We start from the raw sequence: 19,329 nt of genomic DNA, 5'->3' as shown, positions 1-19,329 counted from the left end.
TGGACAAACATGTCATCGCCAGAGACAATTTAGTAAAAAAGTTTGTCCATTAAGAGCTTCTGTAAAAACATGGCGGCACAAAATGGCCACTTCCATGTAAGGGGACTCTCAGTGTAGGTAGATAAAAACGTCTCATTCTAATAAATGTAATAAACATATAACGGTTCATTATGAAAGGTCTTTATAATATAGTTTTTTTTATATTATTTTGCATTTCTGTCAAGAGATCCTTCTAAAAATTACACATTGCACCTTTAAAGTTGATTTTCGCAATATTTAGATTTTTTGCACCCTCAGATTTTCAAACCATACACCAATACAAAGCTTATTTATTCAGCTTTCATGTAATGCATAAGCCTCAATGAGTGCGTTTACATGCACAGAATATGCAGACAACTATCAGAAATCTGCTTATTATAAAAATTTGTTTTCATGCGTTTACATGCAAATCAATAAACAGGCTATGCAGACAACTGTGTTTACATGGGATTTGGACAGGCATTTCTCACAGGCAGTGACACCACCGCCTATAGTACATATAGTTGTTCAAAAAAGCAGACTTCTTAAGCTATACTGTTTTATTTCTTCTCATGTTTGCAGAACCTGTAAATGTAACCTTAATTTTTACAGTTTCTCTGCCAACTGTTTTAGTCGAGCGCAGACTTTTATGTGTTACTTTGTGCTTACTTCTTCATGTGACATTTATCTTTCCCACAGGGAGACATGCACACAGGAACAAAACTCAATGAGTGCATTTACATGTCTTACGCCGATTATGCTTAATAAAATGATAACGTGTGGGGTCGTGTAAATGCGAAAAACGGTTTTCTTTTATTGGGGAAACCCCATAAACAGCCTAAGGTAAAAAACGATCGGCACAGGTAGTTTTTGCTCATTACCCCAATTTTGCGTGGCATGTAAACACCTTGGGACTCATTTATAAAGCGTGCATACGCACAGATTTGATCGTAAAGTGTGCGTACGCAAAAATCCACAGCAAACTCCATATTTATAAAAACTGTTTTTGACGTGGAAAAGTGCTTAGTGCTACGTCAGGGTCTGAGCAGACGTACGCACTTTTGCTTGTCTGATTGATTGCTGCAGGTTTTTGGGAATAAGCCATTCATGCTGCTCGAAAAGGATTTGAACATTAACAGGTGGTCTTTTATATTTCAATGACATTAATTAGTCATCGTTTAAAGGCGGAGATCTGAAACTGCTCAGCTGCGCACAAGTTCAAGATAATTTGCGATACATTTCACATCTGAAAGAAAGGGGTACGTGCGTTTTTTGCGCGTACGTTTGGTTCATGAATCACACGTATGCATTTTTGATAAATGATCATACGATCAAATGTAGGATGGTTTCTACGAAGCATTTTATAAATGAGGCCCATGAACCGTTTTTCTCGCAATTTTGTTCATGTGTGCATGTCTCCACGTGTGAAAGATAAACATCACATGCAGAAGCGCAAAGTAATGCATAAAAGTCTGCACTTAACTCAAGCAGTTGGGAAAGAAACTGCGCAAAAATAAAACCTTATGTTACATTTACAGGTTCTGCAAATATAAGAAGAGATACAATAGAGCTTAAGACAAATATGCCGTTTGCTTTTTGAACAACTGTTATGTACTATAGACGGTGACGTCACCGCCTGCGAGAAACCTGACAAATCTACAAGTCCATGTAAACGCAGTTGTCTGCATAGCCGGGTTATTGATTTGCAGGTAAATGCATGAAAACTGTTTTCTATAATAAGCAGATTTCTGACAGTTATCCCATTATTTTGTGCATGTAAATGCACTCACTGACCCTCATGATAAATCTACAATATGCTGTCACATATACAGCAATTTTGCATTTAGCAGTTTTTTTTAGAGAATGGTTACATAAATGCTTTAATTACTGGTGAGGAGGATGTTTTAATAATACCAAGACCTCCTATATGTCAAAAGATCAAGAGAAATTTGCTTTCTCATTTCATGACCCCTTTAAATGTCTGTTCGTATTATCATTAATAATAAATTTAACTCGAGCATTTATCATCCAGATGGTTTAAATTAATTTACTGTAATAATCTGCCTGCTGTGCAACAGTTTTACAAGCACTTTGTTTGTGGTTCCTTGTGTCTTAAAAATGCTGAAATTATGCATTATCATTTGCATGATCTTCCTTTAAAAGCCTTTTAAATTGATTAATTACAGCCAAGTCTGAAAACAACTGTATTCATCAAAGCATTAATCCACAATTAAATCCTGAATGTAAAGAACTGGTTATGAAAAGGCAATGGATTAAAAACAGCTCAAAGCTCTGATTCTGTTTGTTGTTTCTGTTCGGCTCAGGGGTGAAGTGAGAACAATGTAGACGTTTAAAAAAACATCACCCCTAGAGTAAACAAAGATACCTGACAACCTTACAGATAAAGAGACTATCATGTAATACAGGTATCTAGCCAGTATGACTTGGAGCGACTACAATTTATCTTACTGCTATACCAATACCATACATTCAAAAAGTCACATCTTGCTTTATGACAAATGACTGTCTACAGCTTGAATATCTTCAGCACAAATAAATGGATGGTTAGTTTTTGCACCTGTATATCCTTTATTCTGGATGTTACAAATATTGTCAGTCAAATGCAGCAATAACAGAAAAGTGTCAAAATATGAGTGGCATATAGCCTAAACAAATACATCTATTCAGACAAAAACTGAACTGCATATAGGGCTGATATTTTATATTCCAATAATCACAACCTGCATGCTTTTGCACTTCTGTAATTTTGAATAAAAAATATTTTAAGGAAATTACATATGTTCATGGGGAATTGACAAGATTATAAAAACTGGTCAATTTATACTAGAATAGTGATATCAGCAAAAAAGCCCTTTACTAATGTAACATGAGCAACAACACTTTTATGTATTCTAGATTTCTCCTAAAACTTGCGGGTTGTTGTCTCTTATATAACAAATTGCTTGTTATATCAAATGTCATTGGACAAAGTAATCTGCTTAATGATTACATGTAAAATTAAGATTTAGACTATGATCCATAGTGCATTGGAAAAATATTATTATATTTTTGCTAAGTTTTGTAAAAGTTTATTTTTCTTATTTATACACTACATTTGTTGTAAAGTCTTACATCCCCTCCAGAAAAAAGTAGACACTTACTTTGATCACAGTAATGTAGTTAACACCAGTTTAACATTCATAAAAAGTCATTTCATGGTTGTAAATCTGTTTTGATACATAAACAAATGTGATGGTTTGATGGCTTGCAGTGTGAGGAGAAATAAAATCTATTATAAAGTTTGACCTTAAAATCATGACATTAAGGTCAGCGATTCGAAAGCAAATCCGTCAGTTTTTGCTGGGCAGAACTGTCATATAAACACATAGACGTAGAGGATGAACTTCGGTTTTCCTGGATAAAAAGCAAAATAACATTACAAATAAACAGCACTTTTGGCATATCTCTGTCAGTGTTGGGTGTAACTACTAAGTAATTAGTTGTTTATTGGCATTAATATTACTGAGATATTGCTTGTTTATTAATACTTAAAAAGCACATAATGCCTGATTCTTCAAAACCTTATTGTACATCCTTAATTCTTCCCACTTTCTATAGCCTACTTAATACTTAAACTTCAGAAATACTTTACTAAGTATTAATAAGCAGTAGTATATTGAGGCAAAAGTAGTTAGGTCACACTTTATTTTACGGCATCACTGTTACAGTGTAACTATACATTGGGGTTAGGATTAGGGTTTGGTTGGTTTAAGGTTAGTTGTATGCATAATTAACTGTTATTACTATAATAATAACATGTAGCATGTGTAAGAAATGTCACCGTAAAATAAAGTGTTACCATTAGTTAATAGTGAGAATTGGACCTTAAAAAGTCCAGAATAATTTATGTACTTTTATTTATTTGAGCCGTTTCAAGCCTATCTTTGTATCATTTACTAAATAGGATTCAGAAAGTAATTAGTAATAATAAGTAATTAAATATTTTTTGGATAGAGTAATTTGTACAGTAATCTTATTACATGATTGAAGAGGTAATTAGTAACTAGTAATTAATTACCTTTTTTGAGTAACTTACCAACACTGGGCTCTGCACGTAAACTTAATCGCACAAATTCAGTAAGCCAAAAAGGCAGATTCATTCAGATATATGAATATCATATTGTGATGCTCATCATGAAATTAAACATTCCAATTAATCCAATCATGTGAACTGAATTAAAAGTCCATGTTAAACAACAGACAATAAACATTCTGTCATGAAGAATAGTGTATACTGTCATTTATTCGAGATTGTAAAATAACTGTAAGTAAATAAATATATAAATAAAGTTAACACAGAAATAGAAATAAAAGTTAATGTATGGAAATTCATGTAAATCACTCCTTTTTCATTACTTATTTAGTATTTATTTTTATTTAATTCAAATTCCGTCCTCCCTAAAATTCTGATATATGTATTTATCAATATATTTTAAAGGTCACATCAGAATATTATTGTAATAAAAATTTTATATTTAGCTACAAATATTATCTATTTACTTTCTCATTCATTTTTACCAAATTGCTGTATTATCATATGTGACTGACACGTGTCATGAGCATGGTCATGACCATTCGCAGCTACATGGGTTTTTTTTTTGTCTGTGCAATTCCTATAATATGCCACCAGATGTCAGCATTTACTAACCGAGAGGAAAACCTAGGATGTCCCGTCAGGTTGGAATGATGTCGTATCTGTTATAGTCATACAGGTACATTCATAAACATTTTAAAGAGTTATTTTGAATAATAGATTACTTTATAAATGCACTTAAAATAATCGATAAGAATAATTTTAAGACAGTATCAATGTGAAGTTTATCCAAAGTCAAATTAACCTATACATTTATTACATTAAATTTTTTCGTTCATATTTTTTACAATTATATTAAAATTGTTTTTTTAATAAATGTGAAAACCCAGCTAATTTTTTAAGATTTATTGTTGTGAAAAATAACATTGATACCTTTAATATCCACTAAGTTAGGTCATGTCAAAGATTGAAATCATAGTAATAATGGTTGAAATCAAAGTTGTTATCTCAGAATTAAATTTTAAGACTTTAGCCTGGTTATCACAGATGGGTCACATATCTTTAAATGTTGCTTTGCACTTTTTAAATTAAACAATCTGATCATTAAAATGCGTGACTAAAGATATATAGTTTTAAAAAAGTCTTCTGAAATCCAAAACGTTTTATTTCTTATATTTTTGATATTTTAGTATATAAGCTTGATAAATGCCAAGCTTGATGGGATCTATATTAAGTTAATTTTTGAAATTGTTATTTATTGTATTTTTATCCAGTATATTGATTTACAAAACAGTATGGATCCAATATCCTATTTTCAGTCATTGCAGTGATTCGCTACCATCACCCTCATTATCCCACCACAGTAACAGCCCAGCGCTGTTATGAGCAACAATTAAATTGGCTGAAACCCATGAGAAAGCTTAAGCCGTATGGGAAAACCCTAAGTTCCCTCAGAAGACAGCAGTATCTCTAGTGGCCACTGACTCTCAAGACGACGACGCCTCACGCCTACTACAAATCCTACTATGATTCGATGCATTCTACTGTAATATTCATGAGCCGCAAGTCTTCGTCATGATTGGAAGAAACCAACGAAACGTCGACAGCACCTAATTAATATTTACGAATCTAGCGCTCTTTATTGGAAGGTTGGCTTAGTGCGTCATAGCAGCACGTAATGAATATTTATGATGTACGGCTTCGCCTTAGTAAGGTCTGTCATTTGTGTTCTTGTCTGCACCATTGTTTCTCCTGTGCGCTCCGTGTTATATAGGTGCAGCTGCGGCAAATGCCGGTTATGATAAAATCCTTCAGTCAACTGTAATGCTCGCTGTATTTGATCTGGCGTATGTGTCTGATGAAGGAGATTGAAGAGTATGAATGGTAAGTGCGCGTGTATTCTCTATTGTCAATGTGATGAACGCAATAACTGAGTGACGCGTAATGGGTTTGTGTTCCCACGCTTTCATACTGTATGTGTCTTCTGGGTGCAGGTTTCATGTATTGAATTTTAGATCGATTGAGATGTGAAAAGTACAATAACCAATGCGAAAATGATTTTTAATAATTTTTTATTATTATTTCTGTTTTCTGACACAATAATAACAACTAAATAATTATTTTGGAATAAAATACACGTGAATATTTTATTGATATTATCAGCAATTATTGTTGCTGTTATTATTTATTACTTAGTCATCTCCTCCTTTGCGGCTAATTATTTTTTATCTTATAGCTGCTTTTGCCTTTTTTTAAACGCTGTACATATGTATTGTTTTTGAAAGGGGACATTTCATGACTTTTTTTAATGTTTAAGTGCTATAATTGTATCCCAAGTGCTTTTTTCAACCTAGAAAATGTAAAAAGAACAACGCAGCAACTTAGTTTTGGTAAACCATTCTATGTAAGCATGTGAAAAATAAGTAATTGAAATTTGTCTCCTTGTGATGTCAGAAGGGGATCTTATTATAATAAAACCGCCCCTAAATCTGCACTATCCTATCACGGCAGTGCCATTTAGTGCAGAGAGAGAAAGAAAGAGAGAGAGAAAATAATTGACAGCACAATTGAGTTTTAGTTTCAACAAACACCAATTAGTGTTTGCATTTTATCAGCTCATTTGCATTTAAAAGGACACACCCAATTTTGCTCACACCTACAAAGTGGCAATTTTAACATTTTATCTATATGGTATTTTGAGCTAAAACTTCACATACATACTCTGGGGACACCAAAGATTAATTTTACATCTTAAAAAAGTCTTGTAAAAGGCCCCGTTTAAATAAATTATTATTAGCACTAATTTGTAAGTACATCAAATAATTTCATTTTAAAATAGCCAATATTTATCGTGGTTGGTGCTACATACATTGTATATTTCATAAATTGTTCATATTGCATCTAGACAACAATTTTGTTTCTTTATCTTATTTCTAATACTAATGCTACAGACCATTATATCTTCTTCTGGCATCGCTTGTTTATTCCTGTGCTGTATGTGCCTGATCCATTAAGTCTCCACAAAACCAAATTACCCCTCAGAGATGAATGGCCATAATGTGTTGTTTCTTTATACAAAGTTGTTTTGCAAAATAAATGCTCACAGGTTTATTTTTATCTTTTCTGCTGATCATGTTAAACTGATCAGTTATCAATTAATGTTACATAAGATGATGAGTAATTTATGCAAGCAATATACAAGTAAGAAGCTGTGCACACTACTGCTGTTAAATGCTCACATGTGGTGTAATGACATTGATGGGCGCTATAAGAGTCCAGCCAAACTGTGATAATAAAATCAAATTATTCATTTGTAAAAGATCTTGCTGCATGCAAATGTAAAAAGTTGCTTCATCCAAGGAAACATATGCAATGTATTTGACAAGTACATTTGCAATGTATTTTAAGCCCAACCCATTCTCAATAGCAAGCAGTGTGAATATTGCAATACATATGCAAAATCCAATTTTGCGTGCGTATGATACGCCAGTCCTTCCCGTTCACTTATATGGCGCATCTTTTCGTGTCATTTATTTACTGGTTTCTGATTTGTTTTCGGTTTTTTAAACCATTGTCCCTTGGGTTTGCGGTTAGAATTGGGGTTTAGGTTAGGATGTCATTTTATGTTACAAAAACTTGCTCTAACCCCAAACCCAAGCAACAATGATAAAAAGAAAACCAACGAGAAACCAATAAATAAAACGACAAGAAAAGATGCCCCAAGTAAACGGGAAGGACTGGCACATCATATGCACGCAAAATTGGAATTGGGCATATGTTTTGCATGACTTTTCACTGCGTGCTATTTATATGCATTTCATGAAATTTTTTTAAGCCTTATACATTTTACAGCACCCATTAGTAGTACTACAGTGAATGACTGTGATAAAAGGACAGGATTTGCTTTATGATTAGAAAATGCCTCCTAATTTTCATTGCATGGCTCTTTACATACTGTAGTTACTGCAGCCTACACAACATATTTGTAGTTCATGTGTTTGTAGTTTTGGACACTTTTTAGCTGGACCCGGTTGGAAGCTTGGCTAAGCTGGTTGGCTGGTCTTAGTTGGTTTAAGATAGAAGTAGTTGGTTTAAGATGGTCCTTCCAGCCTGGCAAACCTGGTGGGTCAACTTGACTCCTAGTGGCCAAAACCCCTCTATGATCCAGCCTGTTACACCAGCTTAACCAGCTCCCAGGTTGGGAGACCAGTGAACCAGCTTAGGGTGGTTTTAGCTGGTTTTTTCAGTAGGGTTAACTATCTGTTTTGTATGTGTGTGTGTATATGTGTATGTGCATGACCCCTTTCCCAACCCCGGTCTCCTACTATTCTGAAAGAGAGGTTCAGAGGCTGCCATCATCTCTCTCTCTCTCTCTCTCTCTCTCTCTCTCTCTCTCTCTCTCTCTCTCTCTCTCTCTCTCTCTCTCTCTCTCTCTGAGAATGTGCAGCTGTGTCAGGCAGATCTCTGCCTTGCTCTCTCTCTCTCTCGCTCTCTCTTTCCTTTGGGAATAGTCCCTACAGTAATGAGGCAACATTCATGGAGGGCACACACCAGCCCACTCAACAGTCAGTGCAGTAATGGCTGCTCTTAGCCATTATTAAAGGCAGAAAATAATAAGCAGAATGATGGTTAAAACCAGGTGCATTTAATACATTTGTTCATTTGTGTCAACTCATATATGTTCACAACATTCCTAATAGTTTTAATGACAACTTTTTAAGCAAAATTCTGGTTAATACGCCTTGATTTATTTATTTTTCTGCAGATTTATAAAGCCTGCTCCATTCTGCATTCAAGGTAAGTGTGTGGATTTATGATTTATTTATTGTTCTGTAATGTTGTCGTTATCTAAGTGGTTTGTAATGTTTTATTGTAAGTTTGCTAAAAGATGATGTGATGGGCTACAGAAACAGAAAAAAATCCTGCATTGCATATAATCATGCACATATGATGACTAAAGAAAGAAACAATTTATGAAATATAGTAGTTATAAATTATTTGATGTCTCTTTAGATTAATGAAATTTTGATTTTAAAGGGCACCTATTATGGCCTTTTTTACAAGATTTGAAGTTTCAGGTGTGCCCAGAATGTGTCTGTGAAGTTTCAGCTCAAAATACCCCACAGATAATTTATTATAGCATGTCTAAAATGTCCCTATTTGGGTGGGAGCAAAAATGCGCTGTTTTAATGTCTGTACCTTTAAATGTAAATGAGCTACAGCTCCTCACTTCATTACAAACAGACAGTGAGCACTTTCAGTTCAAATAGATCTGATTAATAAAGTCTGAGACACTATCGTACAACTCGCTGAGGGTGGAGACTATGGTAAGGCAGGACTGTAAGTGGGCGGGGCTTTGTCAATGTGACCTCACATTGATAAGAGAATCAAAACGGCATGTCTAATGAGACTGCTTCGGTTAAATGGGCATTCAAAAAACAAGGAGCGGGTGGATTTTTTTTCATTGTAGGGTGGTTGTGTTCATGCCAACACACATGTCCAAACACTTTGTTAAAGTGGATTGTGCATAATGGGTGCCCTTTAAGTAACTTGCAGTGATGAGCAAAGCACACCAAGACCAAAAATGTTGCATTTGAAAGGTAAATGGTGATATTAAAAGTGGGTTTTCTCTGGATCTCAGACATGAGCATTAGCCTTCTGTCACGCTTTGAAGATGCTGAATAAAAGAGCGTCTGTTAGGCTGATGGTTAAGCTTTTGTTCAGTAGCGAGAGTTTGTAGCTGGCTTGTTGTCTTTGGGGACACACATGGTGTAACTGTATGACAGTTTAACTAATTAAAGACTGGAGCAGTGTGAGGTGGGAAATGTGTGATTGGGAGAAGATTGGCCCGCTGGGGCCAAGATGTATTCAATATTAGAGAGAGAAGGAGGGAGAGAGAGAGATACTATAGGGAATGTGTCTGTGCAGCTTGTTATGAACTTCCAGCTTCTTTTGTCACAGCAGCTGAAAATGGCAACACTTTGCATCCACAACACATACATTATTGCATACATCTCATATGTCCTCTGCTTCCCATCTGTTATTCCTAAAATAAGCTTGCATAGGCAAATATCAATATAAGTATTGCATGCACATATAGGGATTTGTACAAACAGGAAAACAGCTTAAAATATATACAGAGCAACACTACTGCAACACATGTGATCATTATGTGTTCACACCCCTCCTTAGTGCATCCGTTTATCCTTTCAAATATCCCCCAATGGGAACATGATTTAATTGCTTTATATGACATGTTTAAAGGACACTGCAACATGTGCAGAATGGATTTCCAGTTAGCTAGGAGGGTCTGATTAAGCTGGGTCATTTGAATAACTCAATCTTTCATGCATGGCTCTAGCGCGCACAGATGGCCGTGCCGGAGCACCGAATCTCTCCCATTAAAGATTCACGGGAGAGGTGGTACGGCACTTTCCTGATAACAGCCCAACATTACGTCTCTCTGCGCATTGCGCCTTCGCACGTGCACTTAACCATAATCTGTTTAGATGTCTTTCGTCTTGGGATGACTACATTTGTGTGCAACTATAAAGGTGACCCGACCGTTCCATTCGTATGGCGTTGTAAGACATACTGTGAAAGTCCAACAAAGCTTTGGTGGGAAAAGAAAAGCAGCGGCTGGTAGACAGAAGCATCAGTTTGATCGATGAGTATGCTGTGCACTTTAACATGCATATGCAGCCTGCAGGAGTGACGGTGAAGAAAAGCTAAAGGAAGAGAGGTAGAACGCATGCCATAATCTGTTTCTGATATACAGAACAAACTCAGTGAAGAGAAACAAAGCCCTTTCCAGCCTGCTGGTTACAGAAATATTGTGCTAGTGAGATATACAGTACACCCCTGGTCACAGGCCATGTTTTTATAGGCACGGGTCCATGCTTACATTTTTGTCAGATTGGTGAATTCTTTTAGATGTATGGACTGAGCTCACATTTCATACAATAATTGGAAAACAGATAGCAGAGTTTAACAATAAGGATTTTGTCGATTGGATTAGCAAAAGTTTGGTAACTCTTTAAAATGAAGTTGTATTTGTTAACAATAATAAACAATACGTCATCTACAGAATTAATTAATCTTTGTTTATGTTAATTTCAACATTTACTTACACATTTTCAAAATCAAAATCTGTATCTGTTAACATGAGTTAATGCACAATAAACTAATGTAAACAGTTGTATTGTCATTAACTAATATTAACAAAGATTATTACACGGCCCGTTGGAATGCTTGATTCTGATTGGCCAGTCACAGCATTTGCAAGTTTGTTCTAACCGTTAACCCGGATGTTGCAAATTATTTTGTCAGGTACATTTTAATATTATAATTTTTTTTTTAATATAAATATATGTATTTTAATAACATTTTATTTGACATTATATTTACAAATTATTAAACGAAATAGTGTGTTCGTGACATTTGAACGTCTTGTCTTAAAGCTAAAAGTAAATAGGTTTTCGTCACTAAAGGTCTGCATTCATTAAAAAAGTGCAAATACATTTTTCAAATCAATCTTTAACTCTTTCCTCACCATTGTCGAGTTATCTCGTCAATTAAAAGAAAACATTTGCATAAAAAAGTGTTCCTGATACATTTTTATGTTAATCTTTAATATCAAGATTATCCACTACCCAATTTATGAAAAAACTGAAGCCAAAACTTTTTTTAAACTCTGTGTATGTTTTGATAATCGTTCTAAATCTGATCTCTAACAAAATTCCTTCACAAAAATGCAATTATCTCTGCTTTTTGCACAAAAAAAAATATTTAAGAGTTTATAAGCAGAGAAAAAATGTAGATAGGATGAAACGTTTTGTGAAACTTTTGTGAAAATCACAAAAAAATGCTTGCGGGCAACTTTTCAAAAAATGGCTCGCAGGGAATGAGTAAATGTAGCTTACCTTACTTATGAGGTAAATAGCCATGTAATAAGCCGGATAATGTACAGTCAGTGGGTTGGTATGGCAAAATAAGCCCCTTTAGTGTTAGTGTAACACAAGACCCTATGATTCGCGTCAGGTCGCGTCATTATCCCTTATGAAAAGTTTTAATTTTAAACTTTTAATTTCATTTAAATAATTTCATTTAGTAAATGATTATTAATTCTCCCATTTTCTGTGGTTTCTGTAAATGTAAAGTTGCTTTAAAACAATGCATCATTTTAAAGAAACGTTAGTGTATAAATAAAATTAACTTAAATGCCAAAATTAACAAATGCTGTGGAAGTATTGTTCAATGTTAGATCATTTTAGCTAATGCAGTGGTTCTCAAACTGGGGTCCGGGGCCCCCAGGGGGGCCGCGAGATGCTGCCGATGGGGCCTCAGTTTTATGACATTTTATAAAATACATTCATTTATTAAGAATGCTGTGTAATTGAGTTTTTGTCATAAATTTTCTTTTGGGGGGCCGAATGAATGCACCGTACACAAGGGGGGCCGCACGCGGAAAAAGTTTGAGAACCACTGAGCTAATGCATTAACTAACACAACCTTATTGTAAAGTGTTACCAGTATAATATAAGAAAATTTCTATACTTTTCTATGTGAACAGCTTAAAATCTGTGTAAAACGGGAAAAACCAGAATTAAACCAAATCATTTTTGATAAAGTGTTTATTTAAGTTGTAGTCACCAAAATAGAAAAAAACTTCCCTGTTTCATTTTTCCAAAGTTCATTTATGTGAATAATACGATATATGATTAGTGTACAGTCAATTTATCTAAACTAACCCTCTTCTGTCTAAAATTATTGCATAATGCCGCCAGTTGAAGTGCTCTGAATTGAGATGCTCATTCAGTCAGTAAAAGCATTTTGTGTTTGACAGAAGAACCTTTATAGATCAATTAGAGACTTGTCTTTTTGATGCATCTCATCACTGCTCTATGCTCGGACGCTGCATCTCTCTCATATTCAGAGATTCAGCCATGACCGGTTGCCATGACGCCTGTGTGGAATGTTCAGTCCATGTCTTGCCTATTATCAGCTGAGGATAAAGCACATGGAGGTTTTTTCGGAGAAAGATTCGCACAATTACATGGCACATATAGAGTAAACAAACAAACACACACACACGCACGCGCACGCACGCACACACACACACACACACACACACACACACTCAAGCAGACATGAATGAAATGATGGCTAATAGGTTACCTTGACCTGCTAGTCTTCCATTTCTCATGCAGTGCATTATTTGACGCTCTCTTACTTTGCCGTTTGACTTCCGCGTGATGTAGCATGCAGATTTATGATTGAGTTCTGTGTTGTTGCCTGCAGCTAAAAGCCTGGTGCATTTTACAGTCAGATACCTCAGTGTTTATGCATCACTATGACTTGTGCTTATTCTTAGGGTTAAACATTTGAACAAACCCTAAAATGTAACTATTAAACTTTGGAATGTTACTTGTCTTACAATATTTATGATTGGAATATTTGATCATGCATCCTATCAAGAAAAGGCAATTATGTTTCCAAACAGTTGAGTGATAAAGTGGGTGAAAATGTCTCTCATATTGGTGGAAGTACATGAGCCATGTAAAAATTTAATGAACTGCCCAGTGAGGTTCTGGTGCACAGCTGGAGACTTCAGGCTGTTGACTTAGAGTAGATAAGCAGGCAAACACCCATAACACACTAAAAAACCCTAGCAACACCCATGACAACCACTTAGAAATCATAAGAACTGAATAGCAACATCCTAACAACCACTCAAAACACATCAGATGTAAAACAATACCCTAACAACCACTCAAAACACATCAAAACTGCATAGCAACACACCAACAACCCTCAGAACACATCAGAACCGCATAGCAACACCCTGACAACCACTCAGAACACATCAGAACTGCATAGCAACATCCTGATAGCTACAGAAAACAAATCAGAACTGCATAGCAACACCCTGACAACCACTTAGAACACAACAGAAGTGCAAAACAAAACACTCACACAACCATTTAGAACACATTAGAATTGCATAGCAACACCGTGACAACCACTCAGAACACATCAGCACTGCATAGCAACATCCTGATAGCTACAGAAAACAAATCAGAACTGCATAGCAACACCCTGACAACCACTTAGAACACAACAGAAGTGCAAAACAAAACACTCACATAACCATTTAGAACACATTAGAATTGCATAGCAACACCCTGACAACCACTTAGAACACAACAGAAGTGCAAAACAAAACACTCACACAACCATTTAGAACACATTAGAATTGCATAGCAACACCCTGACAACCACTCAGAACACATCAGAACTGCATAGCAACATCCTGATAGCTACAGAAAACAAATCAGAACTGCATAGCAACACCCTGACAACCACTTAGAACACAACAGAAGTGCAAAACAAAACACTCACACAACCATTTAGAACACATTAGAATTGCATAGCAACACCCTGACAACCACTCAGAACACATCAGAACTGCATAGCAACATCCTGATAGCTACAGAAAACAAATCAGAACTGCATAGCAACACCCTGACAACCACTTAGAACACAACAGAGGTGCAAAACAAAACACTCACACAACCATTTAGAACACATTAGAATTGCATAGCAACACCCTGACAACCACTTAGAACACATCAGAACTGCATAGCAACATCCTGATAGCTACAGAAAACCAATCAGAACTGCATAGCAACACCCTGACAACCACTTAGAACACAACAGAAGTGCAAAACAAAACACTCACATAACCATTTAGAACACATCAGAATTGCATAGCAACACCCTGACAACCACTCAGAACACATCAGAACTGCATAGCAACATCCTGATAGCTACAGAAAACAAATCAGAACTGCATAGCAACACCCTGACAACCACTCAGAACACATCAAAACTGCATAGCAACACCCCGACAACCACTTAGAACACAACAGAAGTGCAAAACAAAACACTCACACAACCATTTAGAACACATTAGAATTGCATAGCAACACCCTGACAACCACTCAGAACACATCAGAACTGCATAGCAACATCCTGATAGCTACAGAAAACAAATCAGAACTGCATAGCAACACCCTGACAACCACTTAGAACACAACAGAAGTGGAAAACAAAACACTCACATAACCATTTAGAACACATTAGAATTGCATAACAACAACATGCCAACCACTTAGAACATATCAGAACTGCATAGCAACACCCTGACATCCACTTAGAACACAACAGAAGTGCATAATAACACAATTACTCAGAACACATCAGAACTGCATAGCAACATCCTGACAGCTACACAGAACATATCAGAACCGCATAGCAACACCCTGACAATCAATTAGAACACAACAGAAGTGCAAAACAAAACACTCACACAACCATTTAGAACATATCAGAACTGCATAGCAACACCCTGACAACCACTTAGAACACAACAGAAGTGCATAATAACACAATTACTTAGAACACATCAGAACCGCATAGCAACACCCTGGCAATCAATCAGAACACATCAGAACTGCAAAGCAACACCCTGACAACCACTCAAAACACATCAGATGTAAACCAATACCCTAAAAACCACTCAAAACACATCAGAACTGCATAGCAACACCCTGGAAATCATTCAGAACACATCAGAACTGCATAGCAACACCCTGACAACCACTTAGAACACAACAGTAGTGCAAAACAAAACACTCACGCAACCATTTAGAACACATCAGAATTGCATAGCAACACCATATCAACCATTTATAACACATCAGAACTGCATAGCAACACCCTGACAACCACTCAGAACACATCAAAACTGCATAGCAACACCCTGACAACCACTCATAGCACCCTTAAGTCAGGGCAAAGTTTTTTGGCACAGCTCAAAAAATCCAGTTTTTATCACAATGGGACGGTGTGACAACAGATGTTTTAATAATCAGGAAGCATTAAGGTCTCATAATTTCTCGATCTTTCTCGAGTTAATTACTGCTCTCTAAATAGCCCCATTGAAACATTGAGGACGCTATCATTAAAGCTGTGACAGTTTACCATAAGTTTGGACGAGTGTCACAGCAGCTGTCACAACACACACAAGGCTTTTGTTTTTAAGAATAAAAGAAATGCATTAATAAATCATAGGCTTTCTTTTAAGCATCCTGATTCACAAATATCAGCTTATTCTGGGTTTTATGGAACGTGAAATTACTGCTACATACATAGTACCATATATAGCAATAAAATAGGTTTGTTTTGATTGTTTTTAAATGTTTGTGTTATCTACAACTTAATAATGTTAATCCTTAAATGAAACGTATTACCACCTGAAAGACTTCCCTTTTTCATTACTTAAAAAAAATGTGTTTAATTAACTCTCAACAAAGGTTATGGTGTTTAGAATTCAAAAAAATATAATTAGGAACATCAGAGTACCTCCTGTTTACTGTTAACCCTTCTGAAACCCCGGCGAGCATCAGATCTCATGTGTGATGTTTGTTCCTCCTGTAGACCACAGACAAAATACATTGCACCACATACCACAGATTTTTTAAATTAAATCACAGCAGTTTAATAATCATATTTTAATTCAAGTTAATAGTGCGACTGTAATGTTATTACTTCAATATATCTTTTTTTTGGTCCTATAACCCAATGTTATCCATCACACATGTCAGATGTTTACCACAAACACGGAGAGAGAAATGTGAAGGGAGGTGGAGGGAGAAAAGGGGAAAATTGATCCAGATGAAACATCAAATGCTTTGAAGTTTATGACATATGATATAATCATTAATGTTATTTTCAAAGAGATCATATTTTTATATCAGTCCACTGACATGTTTACCAAACATTACCTGACACACCAACTATAGTACATATTGAATATTTGCTCGGTTTCCATTTTGTAACACAAAGAAAGAAACCAGTTATGCATCTGCTTCTTCCATAACTTTACATATTATAAATCAGATGCTAAACATTTAACAGTAAGTGTGTCTGACATGTTTTTTATAAATACATTTTTTTAGGCTTTTGTGTTTATGTTCAATAATTCCACTTCAATGGCAATGAAAAGGTTAGTAATTGAAATTACTTATTTTCACAAATGTCACTTTAGTTGGTATTTAACAAATTTAGCAAAACCCTCTAAGTACATGCAAAAACTTCATTTCTAAGTCTCCATGCAGTCACTCTTCATATTTTTTTATAAAGGGAAAAGGCTCAAAAATTAATTTCATATCCTACTACAGTATATTCTGTATACCTCCTTTTTTTCAGGTAATAAAAAGTTATGTACACTGAAAAAAATTATTCATTGAATTTACATTTTTAAAGGTAAGTGGTTACAATCAATTTATTTAAGCTACATTTAAACAAAAAAAAATTGAAAAATAAAATAAAAAACTTTTGTTTAAATGTAGCTTCAAAAAATCGATTGCAACCACTTACCTTAAAAAAATTGAGTAAATTGAATGAATCATTTTTTTCAGTGTACGTGCACCATTGTTCTTCCAATTCGTCTTCAGTGCACTTAGAGGACTTTGCTGAACAATCGTTGGGGCGTTTAATGGATTCTGCCAACAAATCAGTATTTCCAAATGACATGAGGCTGGGCTTAAGCGGTTTTGAAAATATTAAGTCAACGTATAATACCTGCTAAAAGCATTTGGTCTTTTGATAATATCATTATACCATTTTTGACAGAGGTGGCATTTAGCGGCTTTTGCATCTGAGCTCTTTATATGTTTATTGTAGCACATTTTGAATCATGTAATCTGTATAATCTAAATAGACCATTTAGTGGCTTTGAACTAAATAAAAAATATATTTTGTCATTTGCCATATAAAGTGGATTTACCAGAAAAACAGACAGCGCCACTGCAAGGTAATGTGGGTGCCCTAAGATTAAATCCTGCTTAGTCCTTTCTATTGTTTATTGCATCTTTACCCAACACATCTGGACCTGTTGGAATCTGTTGGAGTAAATCGTTTTTAAATTATAATTGGAAAAGATACATTGTGCATTACTTTTTTAAGTTATAGTTGTCAGACAAAGGCAATAATCTCAAAATGATCATAACTTGTAATTATCACCAAAAAAAACCTATTCTGACAGCTATATTAAGTGCCACTCCTCGTGATTGGTAAATGCTGTCTTCTTTATTGCATCTTCTCTCTTTCGCCTACCAATTGCCATGGAAACTACTTTTAATACGGTATAAAAAACTTCATGGTGAGACAGATGCCGTATGGTAATATCTGTGCTAGTGACAGCCAAGCTGCAACCGTCCATCACATATGAATGAATAATATGCATGTGTGCCAAAGATGGACTGATGTGTTTGTGATGTTTAAACTGACAGATCATTAGTTACAAATCATAATTAGCCATCAGTTGTTAGCAAAGTCAACATAAGTGTCACTGATGCATCACAGTTGTGGTTTGGTGGTGTTGTGAATTGGTGCAGACAGCTAGATTAGACCTGTCTGTCTGTCTGTCTGCGTCTGCGCTGTGGGAGTTGTTATTTTTGCAGCATATGTCTATATGTCTCTTTGGAGTTCACTGATTTATTTACTAGCCCTATTACTCTACACTTTAAATTTGTTGTTGCGTCTAAACAGCAGCATGTTTGCAACATCAGTGTACCATCATGAGTACCAGCAGATGCTCTGTAGTATTTATCTCTTTGGATGAACCATCAAAACCACACAGAGGTGCACTTGCCCTGTCATCCGTAGATACATTTCAAGTGACGCAAATAATGTGAGCTGCTCACTAAAGGCAATTCATTCAGAGGTCAGCAGATTCGAGAAACGCATTATAATATGTGCCCGGAAGCGTGCAAAGATGCAACTTATACATCATCGTTGTGGTTCACTTACACAAATTAGAACTGAGTGCTTTTCAAGCAATAGCTATGAAGTACGCAATAAGTGGTTTTAAGATCGCTGGTTCACAAACTCCACTCACACTACTCGAAAACAAACCAAACTCTGATTCGGGTCTGCACTGAATAGGCAGACATACATCTAAAATTTTGTAATAAATAAAATGACAATATAACACAAATAATGCCAGCACAATAAGGTTCCCAAATATACAGTCTGAAAAATGCTGGGTTGTTCAAAAATCCAGCAAGGGACAAACCCAACACGTTGGGTTGTGATATTTAACCATACTTGGATGTTTTAACTTTTTTTAGGCTCTTGTGCTTATGTTCAGT

General features: G+C 35.5%; 1 protein-coding gene across 2 annotated transcripts in view; it reads left to right on the top strand.

Annotated features, from left to right (window-relative positions):
* Nucleotides 1–5,834: 5,834 nt before the first annotated feature.
* The window catches only part of csrnp3 (cysteine-serine-rich nuclear protein 3), an 80,932-nt gene continuing 67,437 nt past the window's right edge, over nt 5,835–19,329 (top strand). Inside the window, exons 1-2 of one of the 2 annotated variants that reach the window (XM_055215620.2) lie at nt 5,835–5,995; nt 8,877–8,908. In XM_055215620.2, the coding sequence (XP_055071595.1) occupies nt 5,993–5,995; nt 8,877–8,908 (35 nt within the window). In that variant the 5' untranslated portion in view covers nt 5,835–5,992. The remainder of the gene's footprint in view (nt 5,996–8,876; nt 8,909–19,329) is intronic. The other variant, XM_055215621.2, reaches the window with a different exon arrangement.

This window comes from Misgurnus anguillicaudatus, chromosome 17 (assembly GCF_027580225.2).
Source record: "Misgurnus anguillicaudatus chromosome 17, ASM2758022v2, whole genome shotgun sequence".
Lineage (NCBI taxonomy): Eukaryota > Metazoa > Chordata > Actinopteri > Cypriniformes > Cobitidae > Misgurnus > Misgurnus anguillicaudatus.
The sequence above is the reverse complement of the archived record's forward strand: the minus strand, read 5'-3'. Positions and strand labels throughout refer to the sequence as shown.